Source organism: Mastomys coucha, unplaced genomic scaffold (assembly GCF_008632895.1).
Source record: "Mastomys coucha isolate ucsf_1 unplaced genomic scaffold, UCSF_Mcou_1 pScaffold6, whole genome shotgun sequence".
NCBI classification, from domain to species: Eukaryota; Metazoa; Chordata; class Mammalia; order Rodentia; family Muridae; genus Mastomys; species Mastomys coucha.
Genome location: NW_022196912.1, coordinates 33,171,666 through 33,194,705, shown reverse-complemented (window position 1 = coordinate 33,194,705; position 23,040 = coordinate 33,171,666). Strand labels below are relative to the sequence as shown.

Sequence of the window (23,040 nt, the reverse complement as noted above, 5' to 3'; positions counted from 1 at the left end):
ATTATACTACCTTTTCTTCAGTTCTTCAATTCTTTTACAAAGTTGTTCACCATCTTTTTTTAATGCTTTATATTCATTTAGGGAACGGTTATATAAAACCTAACAAAAAAATTAAACATATTTTAGTAACATGTAGAAATACACATTCCATTAAAGCACACCCAGAACCACTTGAAACCACAATTTTTAATGAGTGCAACATATTTTGATCCAGATAGAAAGACACTACTTTAAAAAATAATTAATAGACCTGGTGGTGGGGGGGCATACCTTTAATCCCAGTACTCAGAGTTCCAGACTAGCCTGGTCTATAGATTGAATTCTAAAACAGCCAAGGCTATACAACACAGAGTAATCCTGTATGGGTAGTGTTGGCGGGGAAGGGTGACAAGGAGAAGCTAACAACAGTCATTATGTTTAACAGAGCTTTTACTAATCAAATCTAGAAGATTCCTCCCACCTCAGCATCATTAAAGGCTCTTGTCCTTGCAATGACATCTGTTTTCAATGCCATACATTCTGGTGCTCGTGCATTCGTCTCCTCACTAATTTTTTCTAGTTTATCTTGTATATCTTTGTACTTTTTTTCTGCATCATTAAGTCTGACCTTTAAGGAAAAACAAAACAAAACATTACTTTAGTTATTTTCCTTTAATGCAAAGGAAAAGATAAGTATTACTAACAGTTCACATTGCAATAAAATTGATTTTACTAAAGATATCAAGTATAGGCTAAGTGAGATAGCTCAACAGGTAAGGTACCCAATGACAATTCTTACCACCAAAGTTCAACCTGAGAATGAATAAGCTGAAGTGAACTGACTCTGTAAGTTTTCCTCTGATCCCTTGGCATGATGCAAGGCACCTGTGGATGCCAGAACATGTGTGTACACACATGTGCACATATACACACATAACAAGTAAATGAATGAGATGAAGCCTTTAAAGTAAAGAGATGTTAAGCAATCAAACAGATGGCTAAGGAGTTAAGAACATTTACTGTTCTTACAGAGGGCCCAGTTCAATTCCAGCAGCCATATGGTAACTCAAAACCATCTGTAACTTCAGTTCAAGGGTATCTATTTCTTCTGGCTCCATGGGCACCAGCCACACACGTGGGTCACAAACACACATGCAGGCAAAACACTTATACAAATAATTTTGATAATTAAAAAATGAATGGTAGGAAGGATATATTATCACTATAAAATAGTCCTTACCCTCCACAACTTTATAATTTATTATAGAAATGCCAAATGCTTACACAGAAGAAAGTCCCACAGCTTTCTTCACAACTGCTAGCTTGTGAAAACGAAGTAAGCATCTGTTACTCAAACTGGGTTTCATTATTTGACTAGAAAATACCTCGGAAGGAAGTACTTAAGGACTTCCTCTACCACAAGCTGAGAAGTAAGGCCAAGAGGATCAAGATACTTGGGAGAAAATTTGGGACTATTATGTCAGGAACAAAATTTGAGGTTTGTATGGCACTTTTAGAAGGTGTAGGCAGCCTTCTTGGAGTAGGTGTGTTACTGTGGGTGTGGGCTATAAGACCCTCATCCTTGATACCTGGAAGGGAGTATTCAGCTAGCAGCCTTCAGATAAAGATGCAGAACTCGCAGCTCCTCCATGCCTGTCCGATGCTGCCATGTTCCTGCCTTGATGATTATGGACTGAACCTTTGAACTTGTAAGCTAGCCTCAATTAAATATTGTCCTTATAAGAGTTGCCTTGGTCATGGTGTCTGTTCATAGCAGTAAAACCCTAACTAAAGACAAGATAATAGAAGTAGGAAGGGTTGAACTTCCACTTATTACCTGAAGAGGGAGTAAGAAACAGCCCAGAGATGGCCAAGCAAATGTACTATTCATTGCTACTATTTTTCCATATATGGATTAACAGAACCCTTAAACGTAAAGACATCTGTTATCTTGAAGAAAGATAACAGTAATAAGCAGTAAGCTAGGGCAGATTATATCCTACACTACAGCCATACCTGCAGGTAGAAATTCCTTAAGTAAAGGTGAATAAAATACTGACATAATTAATCCACACTGACATACAAAGTAGAATTGGGAAGGGCCACTTTATAAAGCATTTGCTTCTTAAACTGAATTGTAACCCCATATGACATCATGTAAATGAAATGCTGAAGTCCAAAAACTGTGGTAACCATAAAATGCTCCTGAATGACCAAAAATTAAAGAAAAACCAAATGTATAATGAATTCTAAGTGTTCCTGACAGTAACTGCCCATTCTGATCATGCAACTTCACTGTAGATTTACTTTTAAACACACAATATATACGCTTTGGACGATACACACCATTATATCACATAATACCAACAAACCTGCCTAAAATACACCTCAACTCAGGCTGGAGAGTTTTATATTATGAACCACAGTATTTTTATTGTATATATAGTTTTCTGTTCTTATAGCAACATAATGGCTTAATTATGGAGAACAAAGACTTTTAATAACTTAACAGCATTCCCTAGTTTGTATCAAATTACTGTACCTATGAATTATCACTGTGTTAGGATGTTTGCTATTAAACTGCTCAAGTTTCTGACTGCAATTTCATAAAAACAAATCAAAACATTGATTAAAAAATTCCTCCTTAAAAATCAAAACAACAGGCTGAAGAGATGGCTCAGCAGTTAAGAGCACTGACTATTTTTCCAGAGATCCTGAGTTCAATTCCCAGCAACCACATGGTGGCTCATAACCATCTGTAATGGGATCTGATGCCCTCCTCTAGTGTGTCTGAAGACAGCGCCAGTGTACTCATACATATTAAAAACGTACTCCTGAGGTTAGAACAAAATTTCCAACAATTTCTGAAATGAGCCTAAAAAGCCTTTTGCTACTGCATACTGCATGTTAATATTAAAAGTGGCATACTCAGCACCAAGATATCAAGATTATTAACTCTGAAAAAAAATTATTAAAGATACTGTATGTCCCACAGAGTCAAATACTGAGCCAAGATTTAATCCTTTATGTAAAACCAAACATGTATAACTATCTGATTAGTTTGTGTTTAGTCAATAAGGTAAAATGATATGTTCATCAGAGAATTGTGCTAAAATGAATTTCATTATGATTTAATATCAGGTGATAAGGAGTTGAGAGTAGGAAAAATTTTAATAAGCTCTACCTATAAAGACCAAAGAACCTACAAGTTCCATTTTGAGCATGACAGTGCAGGGAATCTCTATGTAGAAGCTGCAAAGTCTGTGAATATATCGAAATCCACTAAACTACATGTTTAAACAAGTGAATGGCATAGTATATGAGTTCTATACCTCAGGAACAACAGTTCCTACACAAGAATGCAAGAATGCAAGAAATGACCTGCTTTGTTAAAAAAAAAAAAAAAAAGTTTTCTGGAAATCCCCCCAAGTCAGCATTTGCCACTTTATCAAATTTTTACATCCATGTGAAGGACTTCATGATTTTAAAAACTTTCAGATACATGCGGGGAGGTGGTGGTGCACGCCTTTAATCCCAGCACTTGGGAAGCAGAGGCAGGTGAATTTCTGAGTTCAAGGCCAGCCTGGTCTACAGAGTGAGTTCCAGGTCAGCCAGGGCTGCACAGAGAAACCCTGTATCAAAAAAAAAACAAAAGAAAAAAACAACAAAAAAAAACCTTTCAGATACAATATTTTCTAATGAGACTTTAAATCTCAGGTTAGAATCCACCTGAACAAATCTGACAAGTTATCTAATACAAACTCTATAAACAGTAGATATCTGACACGAAAGCTAGATGCTGGATCATTTTACTGTTCCCTTAAAGTTTTGGCTCTAATTTCTTCAAATTACTAACACTTAACTTTAGTGCTATTCTACCTAAGAGTTATTCCAGTATCTCTCCATTTCTCAAGTGGTCCATACTTGGACTTCTTAGCAAAGTTCTACTGTCCACAGCGTGACAATCAGCAGCCCACACCTCAGATAGGGTTATTTTAGCCAAATACAACAGTTGAAGTTGCTGAGCAGCCTTTGGAACAGTACAGGTCTGGTCCAAGTTCAATAGATTTGAGGACAGATAATACACAGATGGTCTGTAGGTCATAACCAGTCACAGCAATCTCATGACTTAACTAACTATATCTTTAGGAGGCTTGAAGTACCTGCTGCTCTTCCATTTTCCTGTCAAGTTTAGCAGCACGTTCTTCTCCAATTTTGATATTATCTCGAATAGCATTCAATTGTTTTTCAATTTCATTGACCTGAAATGCATTCATATACCAATTATTACAACTAACACTAATGAAGTCTGTGAATGCTATATATGAACATAGATGAACAAGAGTGAAAATTACCACTGCCCAAGCCATTTCATGTTTCAAATACTCTAAATTAGTCTTCATTGTACTTAAACCAGCAATATTTTGAAAACGTTCCTCTTTCTCCAAACACTGGCGCTTTAGTTCAGTAAGTCGCTTAAAAGAAAAAATAGAAAAATTTTTATTAACATCAGAAGGAAATATTTTGTGTATCTGGTATTTAAAACAATGCCTAAACTGTTACTACACAAAAGTGTTAGAAAATGACTTCACTAGAGTAAAAATTTAAAAAAATTAAAGTTTTTTTGTACAATTATGCTAAGTACAATAATTCTGCTAAGCTATGTGCTATAAAAATGATCAAATCTTAAGAGGAGAGATTGTTTAAGACCACAGAAGTCCTCAAGTTTCCCTCTCATTTTCCCTCTTAAGTCCCTATCTATATATCGCTATCCCTAAATTCCCCTTGAAAGGCTAGACAACCCTGATCTTCCAAGCAAAGTATAACAAGTATCCAGAAAACTATTTCAGATACTGCAAAGAGAAGAAATTTAATCCCCCAGATCAAACAAGTCCTAATTCTCTTTTAATAATAAATGAAACAAATACACAATATCCTATCATTGGGACAGGTTATTAGTGGCTCCTAGACCTCACATTCTTTACACATGTGTGGATGGCCCTGTTCATTTTCATATCTATATTAAACCAGACCTTAATGCTATAAATTTGCTTTGATTCTCTATCCATTTACCTTCCCCCTTCTAAGATTATTTCCATCTATCACCAAACCCTTCCAAACTTACATACAATGCCTCCTTGTTTCCATCTATCACCAAGCCCTTCCAAACTTACATCCATTGCCTCCTTGTTTCCTCACTAATTCACCTTGCCTTTGCCTTCAGAGGCTGTGCAAATCAGCAAATGGAAAAGATCAGCAATTTTTCAACACTGTTGCCTTCAATTCTATAAAAGTTATCTGCAATGACTTGCAAAAGAAAGGTGGCCTGGTAATAGAAAAGGTCTAGTTTCCATCCACTCCTTGTTTTGGACCGTATAGTCTCACTTCTCTTTCACACAAACAAAACCACTACTCTTTATCCATGGGTGCTATTCCACTTCCAAAGGTATTTCCTTTCTCACCAAGTTTCATGAAAACCATCTACAAGTATCTGCTCTACAAGTTTGGCTCCTATTTCTCTCACTACTGAAACCTACCCCGCCACAGACATCTCTGAAGACTTTGCAACTTAATAGTGAGAAGTTCTGTCAATGTTTATATCTCTCAGCCATCACCACTTCCTCCTCACTTCTCTCTTCCCTTGCTTTATATGGCTCCCATGACTTCTCATGAGTCGGGGTTGGTCTGCCTTTCCTGCTCTCCTGAGTGGTCTAAATAAAATTTATTACATATTTGGACTCAAAAATGTTATGAAGATCAGATTTTACTCCTACATTTCTAATTAATAAAACCAACTTCCTCCTTGATAATTCTCTTAAAGCCATTCCAAATGTTGCTTAAAACAAATTGAAACAGGATATGACTGATGGGAGTGACTTAAAAATCCAAAGGTTTACCTGACAATGGTAGTACACACCTTTAATTCCAAAATTAGGGAGGCAGAGGCAGATAGATCTCTACATTTGAGACTAGCCTGGTCTCCAGGAATACCAGCCCTGTCTTGAAAAATGAAAACAAAAACAAAACAAAACAAGAAAAGGTAATGATTCAAGCAATTAGCATGCCGGCTAAAATGTCAAGATATGATGTGATACCAGCTAGCAGACCTCTGGCCACTTACGGAATGTTAGCATCTTACTGATGTGATGAGTCATCATATTATGAGTGCATATTATGTTTAACATCAGCTTGTGGTTTGTACCCAACAAAATAAATGTAGTACAACATTTTATAGTAAGAACCAGTGATGCCTTGCACAATCAATTAGTTATACATGAAGTATGATACAATGTAAGATACCATTATAGCTTCTAGTTTAGTCTAAAAGGGGAACCAAGACATACATATATGTATGTGTATACATATACAGACTTATTATTACAGAACAAAAATGAAGATATTAAATACCTTAGTTATAAAAACTAAATGTCATATACTTTAGTAGCTATAAAAAATGCCATTCACTAAATGAAGGCACAGATATATAAATGAAAATATAATTTTATGATACTTTTACCATAAGCACTCTAGAAACCGAACTCATCTCAAAAAGATTTAGAGTATTTACACACCTCTTCTCCCTGATTTATCTGTTCCTTTGTTCTTTCTTTTGTTTCCATAATATATGAATAATCTTCCTTCATCTGTTCGAGCTGGGTTGCTTTCATGAAGAACTATATCAATAAAAACAAAAATACAATTAGGATTTTGTAGGCTTGTAGTATAAAAACAAAGAGAAAGTCTGGCCCTCAAACCTTCTAAAACAGTTACACAAAGGCATTAAATACGTAAGCATGCACAGAAACTACCAAGAACAAATCTTTTAATGTTTTAAATGGTTTAATATTTGTTATTAGGTTATTTACGGGCCAATCGTTCATTCCACCTTTCCTCAAATGTTATATGAAAAAATAATAATAATCTATTATTTTAGGATAAAAACTCAAAAATTTAAAAAAATAAGGAGTTATTTTTTTATCATCTTATGTATGTGAGTACACTGTCGCTGGCTTCAGACACAGCAGAAGAGGGCATCAGATCCCATTACAGATGGTTATGACCACCATGTGATTGTTGGAAATTGAACTCAGGACCTCTGGAAGAGCACTCTGTGCTCTTAACTGCTGAGTCATCTCTCCAGCCTTACACTTAAATCTTACTTGTCAATTTAAACCTATTTTTACAATATTAAGTGTGTGATTCTGAAAGAGGAAAAAAAATCTCAATACCCATTATATGAGCAAGTTTATATGTATGTGAAAGCATAACCTTATTAGATTTGTATTTAGTTTCGTCTCTTACTTTGTATTTGTCTCCCTCATTTTTGGACTGTAAGAACTGCTTGCTCATCTCTTGTGTTAAAACAGAAACTGGATTATCCACCTGAAACAAATTTTTTGACAATTGCATTAAAAAATATTCATTTTAATGCTTTAAACCAAACCAAATGGTCAATCAAGAAAGCTAATCTGTAATCAAAGTGTATAGCATTAAGACTAATAAAAAAAAACAAAAACAAGTTACACATTTTTAAGAGTTATATTTCAAAACTGAACAATATCAAAATATACTGTAGTCATATTCAATATCCTACTACAGAACACAGGAGCTCAAGAAGCTTCTTATGTGCTTTTCTTAGGTTTTTCAGGGCTTACGTAAAATGGCTTAGTGGCTAAAACACTTGCTAATAAGCACACAGATGAATGGCAATTCAGACTTCCAGAACCCACGTAAAAGGCCAATGAGGAAGCAGCCAACCTTAACCCTAGCATTTGGGGGACAGGGACAAAGGATCTCCAGGGCAAGCTGGCTAGGTAGACTAGCAGGAACTGGAAGCTTCAGGTTCAATGAGAAATGCTGACTCAATAAAACTGCAAACAACTGAGGATACCCAATGTCAATTTGGCCCTCGACACACACAAGCACTCACACACTAGGCACATGCATACCACACACACACTCACACACTAGACACATGCATACCACACACACACACAAAGAAAATAGGTTTTCAGTTTCATACAGGTTACCATTCAATGTTACCAACATCAAAGGACAATATATGTAAATATTTAGCATGTGAGTCACCTCTCCTGCATTTTATCTACCCTTACCCCTGTTGCACAGCTTGGGCAACTTGGTGAGCATTTTACATTACATAAAAGAAGTTCAACCCAGTTATCTGTGATGAGAACCATGATGGCAACTGGTGTTTATTCACATCTGTGCTTTAAGATTTTTCATGTATTCATAATTTTGTCAGGATAATAAAAAAACAATGGAAAATATATTACTTAACATTTGGAGCACAAGTCATTTTAAATAAGCCATAGCTTGAACAAAATTACAATCGACTATTAAAATATACAAAAAAGGCTTTAAATATAAATTCTGCTTAAAAAGCTTCGGGCACTTATTTAATCATAGCTCTGGGACTAGTAACAAAGCAATATATGATGCTAAAAACGGTATTCACAGGTTAATTATACAGGACTAATATAACAAACTGAAACTTTATTACCATTAAAAGTGGTAACTTAATTTTTAAAGTAAACCAATGTTTTTAAAAACATCATCTTTTAAGTAAAATTCTGGTGCTTTTTATTGCTTTAAAAAATGCTTACATTGAAAACTGTATGGTATTAGTACAGTGACAGGCAGACAGATCAATGGAATAGAAGTGAAGACCCAGAAATGAACCCCCCCACACACCTACCTATGGTCACTTGATCTTTGCAAAGGAGCTAAAACCATCCAGTGGAAAAAAGACAGCATTTTCAACAAATGGTATTGGCTCAACTGGCAGTTAGCATGTAGGAGACTGCAAATCGATCCACTATTATCTCCTTGTACAAAGCTCAAGTCCAAGTGGATCAAGGACCTCCACATAAAACTAGATATGCTGAAACTAATAGAAAAGAATGTGGGGAAGAGCCTCAAGCACATAGGCACAGGGGAAAATTTCCTGAACAGAACACCAATAGCTTATGCTCTAAGATCAAGAATTGACAAATGGGACCTCATAAAATTACAAAGCTTCTGTAAGGCAAAGGACACTGTCAATAGGACAAAATGGTAACCAACAGATTGGGAAAAGATCTTTACCAATCTTATATGCGATAGAGGGCTAATAACCAAAATATACAAAGAACTGAAAGAGTTAGACTCCAAAGAACCAAATAACCCTATTAAAAATAGGGTACAGAGCTAAACAAAGAATTCTCATCTGATGAATACCAAATGGCTGAGAAGCACCTAAAGAAATGTTCAACATCCTTAGTCATCAGGGAAATACAAATCAAAACAACCTTGAGATTCCACCTCACACCAGTCAGAATGGCTAAGATCAAAAACTCAGGTGACAGCAGATGCTGGTGAGGATGTGGAGAAAAAGGAACACTCCTCCATAGCTGCTGGGATTGCAAGCTGCTACAACCACTCTGGGAATCAGTTTGGCGGTTCCTCAGAAAACTGGAATAGGACCTTAGGACCCAGGAATACCACTCCTGGGCATATATCCAGAAGATACTCCAACATGTAATAAGGACACATGCTCCACTATGTTCATAGCAACATTATTTTTAATAGCCAGGAGCTGGAAAGAACCCAGATGTCCCTCAACAGAGGAATGGATACAGAAAATGTGGTATATTTACACAATAGAGTACTACTCAGCTATTAAAAACAATGAATTCATGAAATTCTTATGCAAATGAGTAGAATGAGAAAATATAATCCTGAGTGAGGTAACCCAATCACAAAAGAACATACATGGTATGCATTCACTGACAAGTGGGTATTAACCCAGCTCTGAATACCCAAGATACAATCCACAAACCACATGAAACTCAAGAAGAAGGAAGACTACAGTGTGGATACTTCAGTCCTTCTTAGAAGGGAAAACAAAATACCCACGGAAGGAGTTGCAGAGACAAAGTGTGGAACAGAGACTGAAGGAATGACCATCCAGAGACTGCCCCACCTGGGGATCCATCCCATTTACAGTTACCAAACCCAGACACTATTGTGGATGCCAACAAGTGCTTGCTAATGAGAGCCTGATATAGCTGTCTCCTGAGAGGCTCTACCAGTGCCTGGCAAATAGTGAGGTGGAGGCTCGAAGCCAACCATTGGACTGAGCACAGGATCCCCAATGAAGGAGCTAGAGAATGGACCCAAGGAGCTGAAGGGGTTTACAGCCCCATAGGAGGAACAACGATATGAACTAACCAGTACCTCCAGAGCTCCCATAGACTAAACCACCAACCAAAGAGTACACATGGTGGGACCCATGGCTCCAGCTGCATATGTAGCAGAGGATGGTCTTGTTGGTCATCGATGGGAAGAGAGGCCCTTGGTCCTGTGAAGACTATGCCCAAGCATAGGGGAAATGCCGGGGCCAGGAAGTGGGAGTGGGTGGGTGGCTGGGTGAGGAGGGGGAAGGGGAAGGGCGTAGGAGGTCTTCTGAGGGGCAAGTAGGAAAGGGGAGAACATTTGATATGTAAATAAAAAAAAAATCTAATAAAAAAAAAATGCAGCCAGGCAGTGGTGGTACATGCCTTTAATCCCAGCACCTGGGGGCAGAGGCAGGGGGATTTCTGAGTTCGAGGCCAGCCTAGTCTACAGAGTGAGTTCCAGGACAGCCAGGGCTATACAGAGAAACCCTGTCTAGAAAAACCAAAAAAAAAAAAAAGCTTCAAGTTCAGTGTAGTGGTGTTCATACTTAACTCTAGCAGTTGGAAAGTGAGGCAGAAACAGGATCTCAGCCTGATCTACATAGCAAGTTCCGGGCCAGCCAAAGCTACATATTGAGTCTTTATTTCAAAAAACAAAGGAAGGAAAAGAAGGAGAGCACAAGAAAAATGTTTTCCAGTTCTTTCCTAGATCTTAATTATATTTGACTTCTTTTGGTTGTTTGCTTGTTATTGTGGACACAAGGTTTCTCTGTGTAACCCTGGTTGTGCTGGAACTCGCTTTGTAGACCAGGCTGGCCTTGAACTCAGAGATACATTTGCATGCCTCTCCCTCCTAAGTGCTGGGATTAAAGGTATGCACCACTAGCGCCTGCCTATAGCTGACTTCTTGAAAATAAGACTTAATGTTACTGTCAGACACCCTGACACCAACCCTGTGTCAACAGCCCCATCAGTTTAAGCCCCTTAAGTAGTTATGAAATTTTTACTGCACAGAAATTTTATGCCATTATTAAAGTAAATTTTAACAAGATATTCATGACTATGCTAACAAAAACAATGCACTAAAAATGAGTTGAATTAGTCAAATTTAAGGGAGTTCACTAAAAATGGAATACATATTCTTTATCAGTTTACTCATGAAGCTACCTTGTTTACTTATATACATGCTAATAAATGATAGCTTCACTAATTAATCTGAAAAACAAATTTTAGCAATTACCTGGATGTTAAAATGGTCAAGAATTGCGATCAGCTCTTCCTTCCTAGTAGAAACCACGGTGCCTGGTTATAAAAACACAAAAACCAGTCACCATGTGAAATGCAGGGAAAATATACAATTATCTATAAAATACAAATATTGAGCAACTTTTGTCATGCCAATAACAATCAAAAAACCGCAGTAAATATATGTAGTATTAGAGCAGCACACAAGTCACTGTCCAAATACAGAGGAAGGAAAAAGTCCACCTGCAGTAACTGCATTATTTCTTCCTGTTGCTCCCAACCTAGATCTTCTTCAATAACTAAACAATCCCCTCATCCTTCCTGTGTCCTTTTCTACTTGCTAGCTCTAAGCCGTAGAGATCAAGGGGAAAAAACAGAATCTATAGTTGAAAACAAAATGGCACTGCTTACTTTAAATTAATTCTGTTAAACATGGTTCGGTACTGATTTTATGTCCTATAGCAACAACTAGGTATAATATATGCACATACTTTTGTGTGTGTGTGTGTGTGTGTGTGTGTGTGTGTGTGTGTGTGTGTATGTGTGTGTGTCTGAATATTTCTACGACCAAGCAAGTTACAAAACCAGATCGCAAGAGACTAGGAGGATATTTAGGGACAATCACAAGAGCTCTCTGAACTATTTACTAACATATTGTAAGAAATAAGAAAACCAACAAACCTTTTTCACTTTTTAGTTTGTAAGAGCGACTTCCATCCACGCTAATGTGTTGCTGCACAACTATAGAGTCTCCATACACATTTGCCCTGAAAGCATCATCTCCTCTGTTCCTTAATGTTATTGAGATATCTGCTGAGCTGAAACAGTAAAGTTAACCAAGATTACAAAAAAGTACAAAGGAATTCCCTAAGATATCCGCCTAATGCTTCTGAAGATTAGCAAAGGTCTTAGTCTATCATTATGTGTCTGTCAGAGACACTCTATCTGACAGAAAAATAAAAATAAATCATCAAAAACTGACTATGTTGCGCAAAACAGCAAAATTGTATTTGTACAAGTTTTGGTTATTTCAGCCAAGTGATGGCAATGTACAATTTAATCTCAGCACTCTGGAAGCAGAGTAAGGTATCTCTGTGAATTTGAGGCCAGCCTGGTGTACAGAGTTTCAGGACACCCAGGGCTACTACATAAAGAAACCTTGTCTCAAAAATTCAAAACTTAAAAGTTTTAGTTATAATTGACATTATCCTACCTGACACCTGTGAATTATATAATCAAGGATATACTAACAAGAGTGCCCTTCCCTTCATCCATCTGAGACAAGGTCTCACCATGTAACTTTTGGCAGGTCTTGAACTTGCTACAAAGGGTGCTATTGCTATTCCCCTATGAAACAGCCATAAGATCCAGCTATAGAGCATTTTCTTAGTGATTGATAAGGGATAGCTGAGGAAATTGTGGGTGGTACCATTCTTAGGACTAGTAGTCATGGGTTCTCAAACAAGCAGGCTAAACAAGTTAAGAACAACACTTCCACACTGTAGTCCTTTACTGAAGTTATGAGGACAGGAACTCAAACAAGGCAGGAACCTGCAAGCAGGAGCTGAGGCAGAGGCCATGGAAGGATGCTGCATCCTAGCTTGATCCTTATGAGCAAGTTCAAGTAAACGTGCTTTGCACTGATATGGCTATGAGCCTATGGTGAGAGAATGGACTTTGGAGGTCTGAATGAGAATGGCCCCTACCAGCTCATGTTTAAATAGTTGGTTCTCAGCTGGAGGAACTGTTTGGGAAGGCTTAGAGATGGTATGGCCTTGTTGAGGGAGTGTCACTGAGGGAAGGCAATGAGCTCTTAAATAATCTGTACGAGTCCCAGTGCTCTGCCTCCTATCTGTAGATCAAGATCTCAGCTCTTGCTGACACTATGCCTTTGCTCCACCATTATGGAATCTAGCCAATTAAATATTTTCTTCTATAAATTGTTTGGTTATGGTGTTTTATCAAAGCATAAGAATAACCAAGATGTGTGTGTGTGTATGTATGTGTGTGTGTGTGTCTAAAAAATATTCATTAGCTGGGCAGTGGTGAGGCATGTCATTAATCCCAGCACTTGGGAGGCAGAGTCGAGTCAGGAAGATCTTTCAAGGCCAGCCTGGTCTACAGAGCGAGTTTCAAGACAGCCAGGACTACAAAAGAGAAACTGTCTCAGAAAAACAAACAATTACAGTAAAATCAATTTTTTTCCTACTTCAACTTCCATTAAAATCATAGTAGCAGAAAAACATGTTGGTGAAAGGACAAAATATTTAATTGTCTAACACAATAAAAGCAAGAAGTATTTCCCAATTCATATAAGCATCTCATATAAAACTATTTTAATTAGCAATTACATAAAATCTTTGACAAATTTCTTATGAATTTGTCAATGAACTCTACCCTTTAACATTTACAGGAAATGTGGGGAAAATATTCAAAATGAGCTTCACTGTACATTACAGATGTGACAGGAGGTATACATATCAGCTTTCCTGTATATTCCCTACCCCCTCTTCAAAGACGGACTTAACCACATACCAGTCTATATCCCTATTTCCAAAACAAGGGTCGAATATATGTAAGCATGCATGGAATAATCAGGTTCTCTTTTAAAATTCAAGTTCAGAAGAATAAGGCTATATACATCAGTTAAAAAGTATATGCATGAATGTGAATTACATAGCTTCCTTAGGGACATCTTAGTGACCCTTGGTCAACATAAGGGAAGCTACGCAACAAATATAGAATAAATACTATATTATCTCTGCAACACTCTACAAATCTAAAATGAATTCAAGATAAATTTTTCTTAATTCAAATTTCAACATGACCAAGTCAAAAAAGGATGGCTCATTAGTTATAGCTTTGAGGTCTCAAAAGAGAAACCAGTCTGGTAAAGAACACTGGTGAGATAATGATGTCTGAAGAAAAATGCAGGAGCACACACAGAAGTTTTAGGGAAGTGATCCTAACTAACTGAAAGAGCCACATACTCATCACTGACTGAATCAGAAAACAGAGACAAAACTCCCTTTGTACACACATACCCAACTAAAATATTAGTAAACGTCTGCACACATAAACTTAGAGTGGTCAAGACCAAGACAAAGAATAAAAAAGAAAACACAAACTTCATAGATGAAAGTCACATACATAGTTATTATAAGAGACAGAATGAAGAGGACACAGAGTGAGACAGAACCAAGCAAGAAAAGGGGCTGGGGAGGTGGGAGAGGAGACCCAAAGAAAGTCACAAACATGCACACAAAAATACCCAGACAAAAAGAAAATTAAGTCTGAAATAACATTTCATATTTTTAAATTAGTGGTCCCAAGTCTTTCACTTTGCAAACTTAGCTACCCACTTCTTAGCTGGTCTCCCTTCCCAGATAACACACGTATCTTTTATAATAAAAGCAGTCGTTCTCAACCTTCCTAAGGCTGTGACCCTTTAAGACAGTTCCTCATGTGGCAATCCTCAAATTATTTTCATTGCTATTCGCTGCTGCCATTTCTTCCAAAAAAAGTAACAAGTTTAAATGGAAAATGCAGTGTCAAGTAATACAAGCTATCTGCTTAGAAGAAAACAGGAAGCAGAAGGCCATGCTGGCAACAAGGGCAGTACAACGGACTAATGTACAGACTCTCCTGTGGACATACCCTTCCCAGGGTTCTAAAGCATGCTTCTTACTAGAGAACAAAAGCATCCACCCTTAGTATGGGGATAAGCCTAGTCTTATTGCAAACTGACATATCACGTTTTGTTGATATTCCTGAGAGGCCTGCCCTTTTCTGAAGGGAAATGGAGGAGGAGGAGGAGATCTGGGAAAGAGGGGACATGAAGAAGAGGGACTGGGTGGAGAGAGGGAGGCGAAACTTCTCTAGGGAAGGAATTTGAGGGAAGAAATACAAAAAGAAGAAGAAAAAAAGAAAAAACAACTCATCCAAGAAGCACTTACTTCTGTCCAGCTTTCACAAACCCTTTTAAAGAGGATCCTCTGTTAGTAGCAACTGCTTTTCCACCAAGGCCAACGATGAGTGCGGTGAGCACAGCACTCTTCCCACCTAAGAAAGCAGAGTGAGAACCTCAGAGACAGAACATGCTGACCTTAGAACTTTACTCAAAAGATCCCAGAATCTGTGTCAACCTCAAGTTCAATGTTACAAATTCAATAATTTTCTTCCAGTGGTAAAATGGCAAACTAAGAAGTTATATATCAAGAACTACCTCACTACCACCAGTAGGAAAAACTCAAACATTTCAGATACCAGATTTTTACAAACAATATGAGAGGAGGAAAATGGTCAATATCTTTCCAACCTGAAACTCAATCTATCACCTTGGTACATCAAACTACTAAATAACACTACTAATTACACTTATATATGTAATTGATTTACATAATTTGCTACATTAATTTAATTGTGGCTACTCCTTTCATGATAAATTTTAGCACAGTAACTTAAAAACCACTCTCAGGAATAAAAAAAACTCCACGTTGGAAGGAACATTGTCTTTTTCACTATATGATGCATCCTCAGAATCAGTGCACATATTGATTAAACACATTAGAGAAGAACTATTTTAACAATCACATATCTTAACAATCACATATTTTTAATATTTTGTCAGTTTTAACTTAATATTTTTAAATTTTAATTGAATATTTTTAGCTTTAATTTGAATATTCATTTTCTAGCTCTTTTATTTTTAACTGTTTTGAAGTGTATTTCTTTTTATTCTAAAAGATGTAAAACACCAAAATGCCACTTTGAAAATCTCTTAATTCACAGGTATAGTAATTATTTTCTGAATTTCATCATCCACTAATCAATCAATTAACAACTATTTGTTATCTTCTATAACATACTACCAAATTTAGCCAATATAAATTAATGACTGACTTGATTTAGAACTTGGAATGCTTTTCAAGTCTTTACTATCTTTCCCTTACTACTAGGTATAATGTTTTAGTTAATTCTCCTTTATTAAGTTTTATAAAAGAAATCATTCAAACTTTTATAAAGAACTCATGACTCTTTCTTTACTTGTTACACTTTGCAACCTCCTTGTAATACCTATCCTTTTCTCTGTTCACTCTCTCCTGCCTGAATCTCTTCCTTCTTTACCAAATGACAAAGGCAGCAATAATACTGAAAGGAACTGTGTTGCTACACATACCTAATTTCATTGCCTCGCACTGTTATCAGGTGGTAGACTGTTCACTATCTCTGTCACCCCTGACACCCTAGCTTGTCCACCATCAACTGCTGAAATGCAGCTTGTCTGTCACAATGATCCTGTCCATTTCAACCCATCACTCAAAAATGTTTAACTGGCTACCCTTTGACATCTGAATAAAACTCTAAAATCTTTATCAAGCCTTTAAGATCCTCAACAGTATGACATAGAATACAATTCTCATATGTCATATCCTGTTTTTCTCCACCATGCACCATATGATAAAACCACATTAAGGTTAAGCCTCCTTCTCCCTATACATCTTCTATCTTCTAAACATCTGAGAATGAGCCATCTGTGCCTAGAGCATCTCAACTTATTGACAAATGAGTCTTAAAGTATCTTAAAGTTCCATTCAAGTACCAGCACAAACAGCTCCTCCTCATAAGAATCTCAGTAGTCACAACAGTGGAACTGTTACATCTGAGCTTGGATTTAAAAGGCACTTAATGCACCCTATCTAGTGTTTACACCAGGCTGCTGCGGTGCATCTCTACTGAGGAGACGGAGGGCTCCTTTGGTCTAGTAGTTTCAGGCGAGCCTGAACTACATAACTTAAACACTATCTTAAGAAAATGGAAAGGGAGAAAAAAAAAAGAAAGGAAGAAGGAAGGAATAATGGAAGCAAGACAAAAAAGAGACAGTGTGGTTAGTAACTAAGAACACTTGTGGGTCTTGGACAGGACCCAGGTTCAGTTTCCAACACCCAAATGGTGGCTCACAACCACCTGTAACTTCAGCTCCAAAGGATTCAACCTCTGAGGGCAGTGTATCCATGAAGTTCACATACATGCATGCATGCATGCAAACAATCATACACATAAAATAACAAATCTAAAAGACAACAAAAAACAGGAAATGCTTATACCTACTACTTAGATTAACACACTTAAAGTTAATTCAATATTTTCTTTAAGTGCAAACTGAATAAATTCTGGGAAGCCTTAAAGTATAGACCTAAATATCTATCAGCATCTACAGTCAGCTATTTGAAAAAGCTCATGCACTACTATCATAAAGTAGAATATAAGGAGGGCAAAGGCACTTACTTCCATTATTGCCAACAACAAAGTTGACATTAGAACCAAACTTAAAAGGTCCAAGCATTGAATGGCACATGAAATTTCTTAGCTGAATACTCTCAATTATTCCAACTTCTGCTGCAGTCTATTAACAATAAAGGGATTAAAAAAAAATCAATCACTCTAATACACTCATTACTAATACCCAAGCATCTGACATACCAACAGTATTTATTAATGTAAAGTTATATATCAAGTATACAATAGTAACTTTAAGGACCAACATTAAATAATGTGAGAATTTTCTTTAGGATACTACTAATTCTATAGTCCTTAAAAGATCTAGCAAATATATCACAAAACTTTTTCTTAACATTGGCAAAACACACACTACTACTGGTCAAATATGTTTTGCTACAGAGTCTGTCCTGTGCATTGTAGAACATTCAACAGAATCCTAAGTCTGTTTTCTACACAATAGATGCTGGTAGCATGCATCTGTCTTCCAGTTGTGTGGCAACCAAAAAATATATTCAGTTGTTGTTCAATACTGTGGGAGGCAGAGAACAACACCTCCATTTCCCTGAGAAGTACTGGTAGAGTATAACTATAAAATACAAAACTGCTTTTAGAATATCTCTGAAAGAGGACTACTATCTGGTCAAGGTCTGAACATGGAACTCATTTTCTAATACGGCATTCCATTTTCATAACAGAATTCAAACAGCATTGTACACATGCTTTTCTGGCATTCTGTTTCAACCACTTACAAGAGCTGAATGACTTCAAGTAACATAAAAAGAATGTAGAATTTCCAAGTTGGGAGGTGGTAGTGAATGCCTTGGGAGGCAGAGGCAGGCAGAGCTGAGTTTGAGGTCAGCCTGTTGCAGAACAAAGGATACACAGAGAAACCTTGTGTTTGTATCAAGCAAACCAAACAAAATAAGACAAACAAAAAGGTAGGATTCCCAAATTTGTAAAGCAAAAAACCCTCCTATATTATAAAATGCCAGAATTAAGTTTATAAATGGTTTAAGCAGTATTTGGCTAATAATACTCTCCTTCTATACTTCATAGATATTAAGTACCAAAATAAAAAGCCAGATTTTACCAGTCCTTATAATTAGAGAGCACTCTAATGTGATCAGCAATTTTTATGGGTTCTTTACAAACTCTATCTCAATTCTAGTCACATACCTCATTAAATAAGGAGAAATATTTACATCATTGCATGATTAGAATATCAGGTATAACTCATGAATTTTTTAAAAAATATTTTTACTTTAAGGTAATTATAGTCACATGAAATTATTAAGAAATTAGACCCTATGTACTCTTCACTCAGGTTCTGCCAATGGCAGAATTTCAAGAAAGCACAGTATCTCTAGTAAGACACTGTCACTGACAGTCTAGACACACCGTCTTTCCCTGCACAAGGTCTCTCATGTTGTATGGGATCCTAAGTATGATCACATCTCTTTCAACACACCACAGCCACTTGTCAATTTATCTGTTCCTTATTTCTGTGAATCTTATTCCAAGAATGTCAAATAAATAACTTTATTCAAAACATAATCTTAGGGGTTGCTTTTCTTCATTTAGCTGAACTGCCCGCTAGTGCCTTTCAGTCTTTCAGGCTGACTTCTTATCACCGCTAAGCAATAATTCATGAAACGGATTAGCACAGGATAGTCACCAAATCACATGTGGATTTATGTTGAATTTAACTGTTTATGAATAAAGCTATTAAAATATACTATGTTTTGTACTAAGATAAATCTAGTACAATGTATATTGTTTTCTCAGAAACAAACTTCTCCATAGTGGTAACAATTTACATTCCCATTAACAATATATAAATGATTCATTTCTCTTGATTCTTGACCGAGTGACATTACTATTTCATACTTTATCATTTTGTTGAGTATGTAGTGGTATATCAAATATAAGTGTGAAGGACAATTTTTTTATTAGATATTTTCTCTATTTACATTTCAAATGATATCCCCTTTCCCAGTTTCCCCTCTGAAAAAAAATCCCTATTCGCTCCCCACTCCCCCTGCTCACCAACCCACCCTCTCACACTTCCTGGCCCTGGCATGCCCCTACACTGGAACATAAAGCCTTCACAGGAACAAGAGCCTCTCCTCCCACTGATGACCGACTAGGCCATCCTCTGCTACATATGCAGCTGGAGCCATGAGTCTCACCATGTGCGCTCTTTGGTTGGTGGTTTAGTCCCTGGGAGCTCTGAGAGTACTGGTTAGTTCATATTGTTGTTCGTCCTATGGGGCTGTAAACCCTTCAGCTCCTTGGGTCCTTTCTCTAGCTCCATGAAGGACAATTATATGTTCTTACTCTTTGAAAGCTCATAGGGTCAAGTCAGTAATCACGGCCTCTATTCCACTCATGACACTGGCATTTTACCTTTGCTGGTCTTACAATAAGTTTACCAATTTTATTTGAAGACAGTTATTTCTCCCATTATTTTAATTTTTGTAATCATTAACACAAACATCAAAATCATATGCTTTTACACAGCTCTCTAAAATTCTTACTGCTTCCTCTTGACTACAAAGTATTTTAAAATGTGACATATAAAATGATCGTGAGAAACAAATCAGTTGAAAAACATTATTTTGTAAGTCTACACTTACCAACGTGGATGTTCCATTCGTGAAAGAAATTGTACACTCATCCTCATCTCCGTCTTTATCAAAATCTTCCAGTTCTTCTTGTCTTGGTCTTTTAGCATTTTCAGGAGAGCAGAAATTTTCTTCCTTTCTTTTGGCCATCAGATCTGAACAAATGTGTATAATAACAATAACAAATGTCAACAAACAGTAAACAAAAGAAACCACACAAAACTCAGTAAGTACTATATCTATTCATTCTACTTTTAAAAATAAAGTATCTTAACTTACATGGAGTTAAGGAGTAGAAGTCAAAAAATTACTAGTAAAACAGGAAACACATTTCCCCCTTGAGCCTCCAAAAAGACTACTGATGCTGTTAATCACTCAAGATTTTAAGCTAGACCTCTAAATTGCAGATAACGTAATTTTATAGTGTCTCAAAAGAAACAAATTCATAGTTACTCATGGCTATAACTAAATTGGTAGGAACCTAACTGAATATTTTCTTCCCAAACGCATTAAAGAGAAAAGTACTTTATTGGTAAAAGGCTGTCCTCTTGTTTCCTATTAACAAAGAGGATACATTCCTTCCTGAAATTATTATAATCATCCAACCTTTATAACAAAAAGTAATACTAATCGAGTATTTTTATTTTTTTGATTTTTAAATTATTTCCCAAAGGCACACATTTTGAAGCAGCAAGGCTTCACACTAGTTCCCCTTTTCCTTAGTTAACTCATCTCAACTGTCATAAGGCAAGTTACGTAAATAATACAAGAGACTTAGAAGAGTTTTGACTTACATCAGTATTTTCTATAACAGAAATTAAAATCAAAAACTTTTGAAACAAAGAAAACACAACTGCACATTCCATGTCAGGCAGATGTGGCAGATTCCAGTGTGCATTCAACAGTGTTTCATAAATCTCTGCAACAGGCTCTGCAAACTATGGAAGGTAACAGGCGCTGCCCTTGCTACAAGTTAGAGCAGTAGAGACATGAGGATCATAAACTAATTTGCAGACTTGATGTTCAGAATGTAGTCTAAAGACCAGAAAACAGTAACTCATACCCTGGGAACATCCCTGATCTCAGGCCCCAGTTAGAGCATGTGAAGAATAGTCTTAGTAAGATTTTAGGTGATTCAAATTTGAGAACCAGTAAATCACACTTCTTAAAGGACTTGGACTCTGAACCATTCTGAAACAAGTATCTTTATAAAAGACATATAGCAGCTGGGCACAGTGGCTCACACCTTTAATCCCAGTGCTTGGAAGTAGAAACAGGTGGATCTCTGAGTTCAAAGCCAGCCTGGTATACACAGTGAGTTCCAGGAAAGCCACATCTATACAGAGAAACACTGTCTACAAAAAGAGAGAGAAAAGGGGGTGGGGGGAGGAAGAAAAAGGAAAGATTAGCGTCTGAGGGACATGTAACCTAAACTAGTACTTTTCTAGGGAATAGTACCATTAACCATAACTATTTATTAACGTACTTTTTGCAAGTAATTTAATATTTAACTCAAATCTCTTATAGAAGCCAAATCTTCAAAATCAAACATCTTTTTTTCCCAAAAAAGAATGACTAGCAAGAATTAATACATGTTAGTTTCAAATTGTGGCTAATTTAAATGCCCCAAATACCACCAGGTCATTATTTCCCAGCAACATATTCTGTCCTACTCACTCTCTACTCCTTTATAAATTACAAAGCAAAGAGAAACAATTCCTCCTCTTTGGTTACCCAACATTAAATGTCTTTGAGGCATTATTTTTATTAATGACTAACAGATGATGATCTGAGAAAAAGCACTCAGAAAAAGCCTGACTGACTTTAGTGCTCCATCATTAGAAAGCAGTTTGGCAAGTAAAACTGTGGTGAGGGAGGTACACTATTAGACCAAGTGTGATGAGTTTACAATATACATGACAGTCTACTCTACACAAAAGATACGACACTCAAAAGCTTCATAATGAGGCTGGTTTTTATTTGCTGGGGATAGCCTGGGATTTGTTGTCTTCTAGGTTTCCAAGGCACTTGTATCTGAGAGACACTGAAGGATTCTCCTACCTTTTAAATGGGAATCACTTTGTGATTTAAAGATTTTAGACTTTCAAAAAACATGTACAAATGTCCTGCGAATGATCTAGGTTTAAAAAAAAAAAGTAAAGACACAATATATACAAAAAGGGAAAGGTTTCTCTGAGATCTTGAGTATACTGATAAAGCTATATAGTTTATTTTATTTATTTATCAACAAATAAAAAAAAATTGTTGTTGGGCTGGAGAGACAGCTCAAAGGTTAAGAGCACTCACTGACTGCTCTTCCAGAGGTCCTGAGTTCAATTCCCAGCAACCACATGGTGGCTCACAGCCATCTGTAATGGGATCTGATGCCCTCTTCTGGTGTGTCTGAAAGACAGCAACTGTGTACTCAAATAAATAAAATAAAATAAAAGTTGTTTTGGTTTGTTTGTTTAATACAGGCCTACCTATATAACCCAGGCTGTCCTGGATCTTAAGTGCTAGGACTGTAAGAAAAACAAACACTAAATAAAGGGATAGTATCACTTTTTCTCTTATATGAAGCAAAACCTCAAAGCAAGAACAGAAAAGAACATCCAAGAGAAAGAAAGAAATTAAAAAGAGAATTCAGTAACTAAGGGCTCAGCATTTAGATACACATGAAATTTTAATGAGATCCTACAAGTTTTAGCAGAATTATAAAATTTTGACTCTTACAC

General features: G+C 36.6%; 1 protein-coding gene across 4 annotated transcripts in view; it reads right to left on the bottom strand.

Moving 5' to 3' along the window:
* Window positions 1–23,040, bottom strand: part of Smc6 (structural maintenance of chromosomes 6) — a 61,496-nt gene that overhangs the window by 35,052 nt on the left and 3,404 nt on the right. For all 4 annotated transcript variants that reach the window (XM_031357544.1, XM_031357545.1, XM_031357546.1 and 1 more), the window contains exons 2-12: window positions 20,318–20,460; window positions 17,688–17,805; window positions 15,356–15,461; window positions 12,081–12,217; window positions 11,395–11,456; window positions 7,282–7,362; window positions 6,552–6,653; window positions 4,335–4,454; window positions 4,143–4,241; window positions 461–607; window positions 11–99 (exon numbers count right to left, since the gene is read on the bottom strand). In XM_031357544.1, the coding sequence (XP_031213404.1) occupies window positions 11–99; window positions 461–607; window positions 4,143–4,241; window positions 4,335–4,454; window positions 6,552–6,653; window positions 7,282–7,362; window positions 11,395–11,456; window positions 12,081–12,217; window positions 15,356–15,461; window positions 17,688–17,805; window positions 20,318–20,455 (1,199 nt within the window). In that variant the 5' untranslated portion in view covers window positions 20,456–20,460. The remainder of the gene's footprint in view (window positions 1–10; window positions 100–460; window positions 608–4,142; window positions 4,242–4,334; window positions 4,455–6,551; window positions 6,654–7,281; window positions 7,363–11,394; window positions 11,457–12,080; window positions 12,218–15,355; window positions 15,462–17,687; window positions 17,806–20,317; window positions 20,461–23,040) is intronic.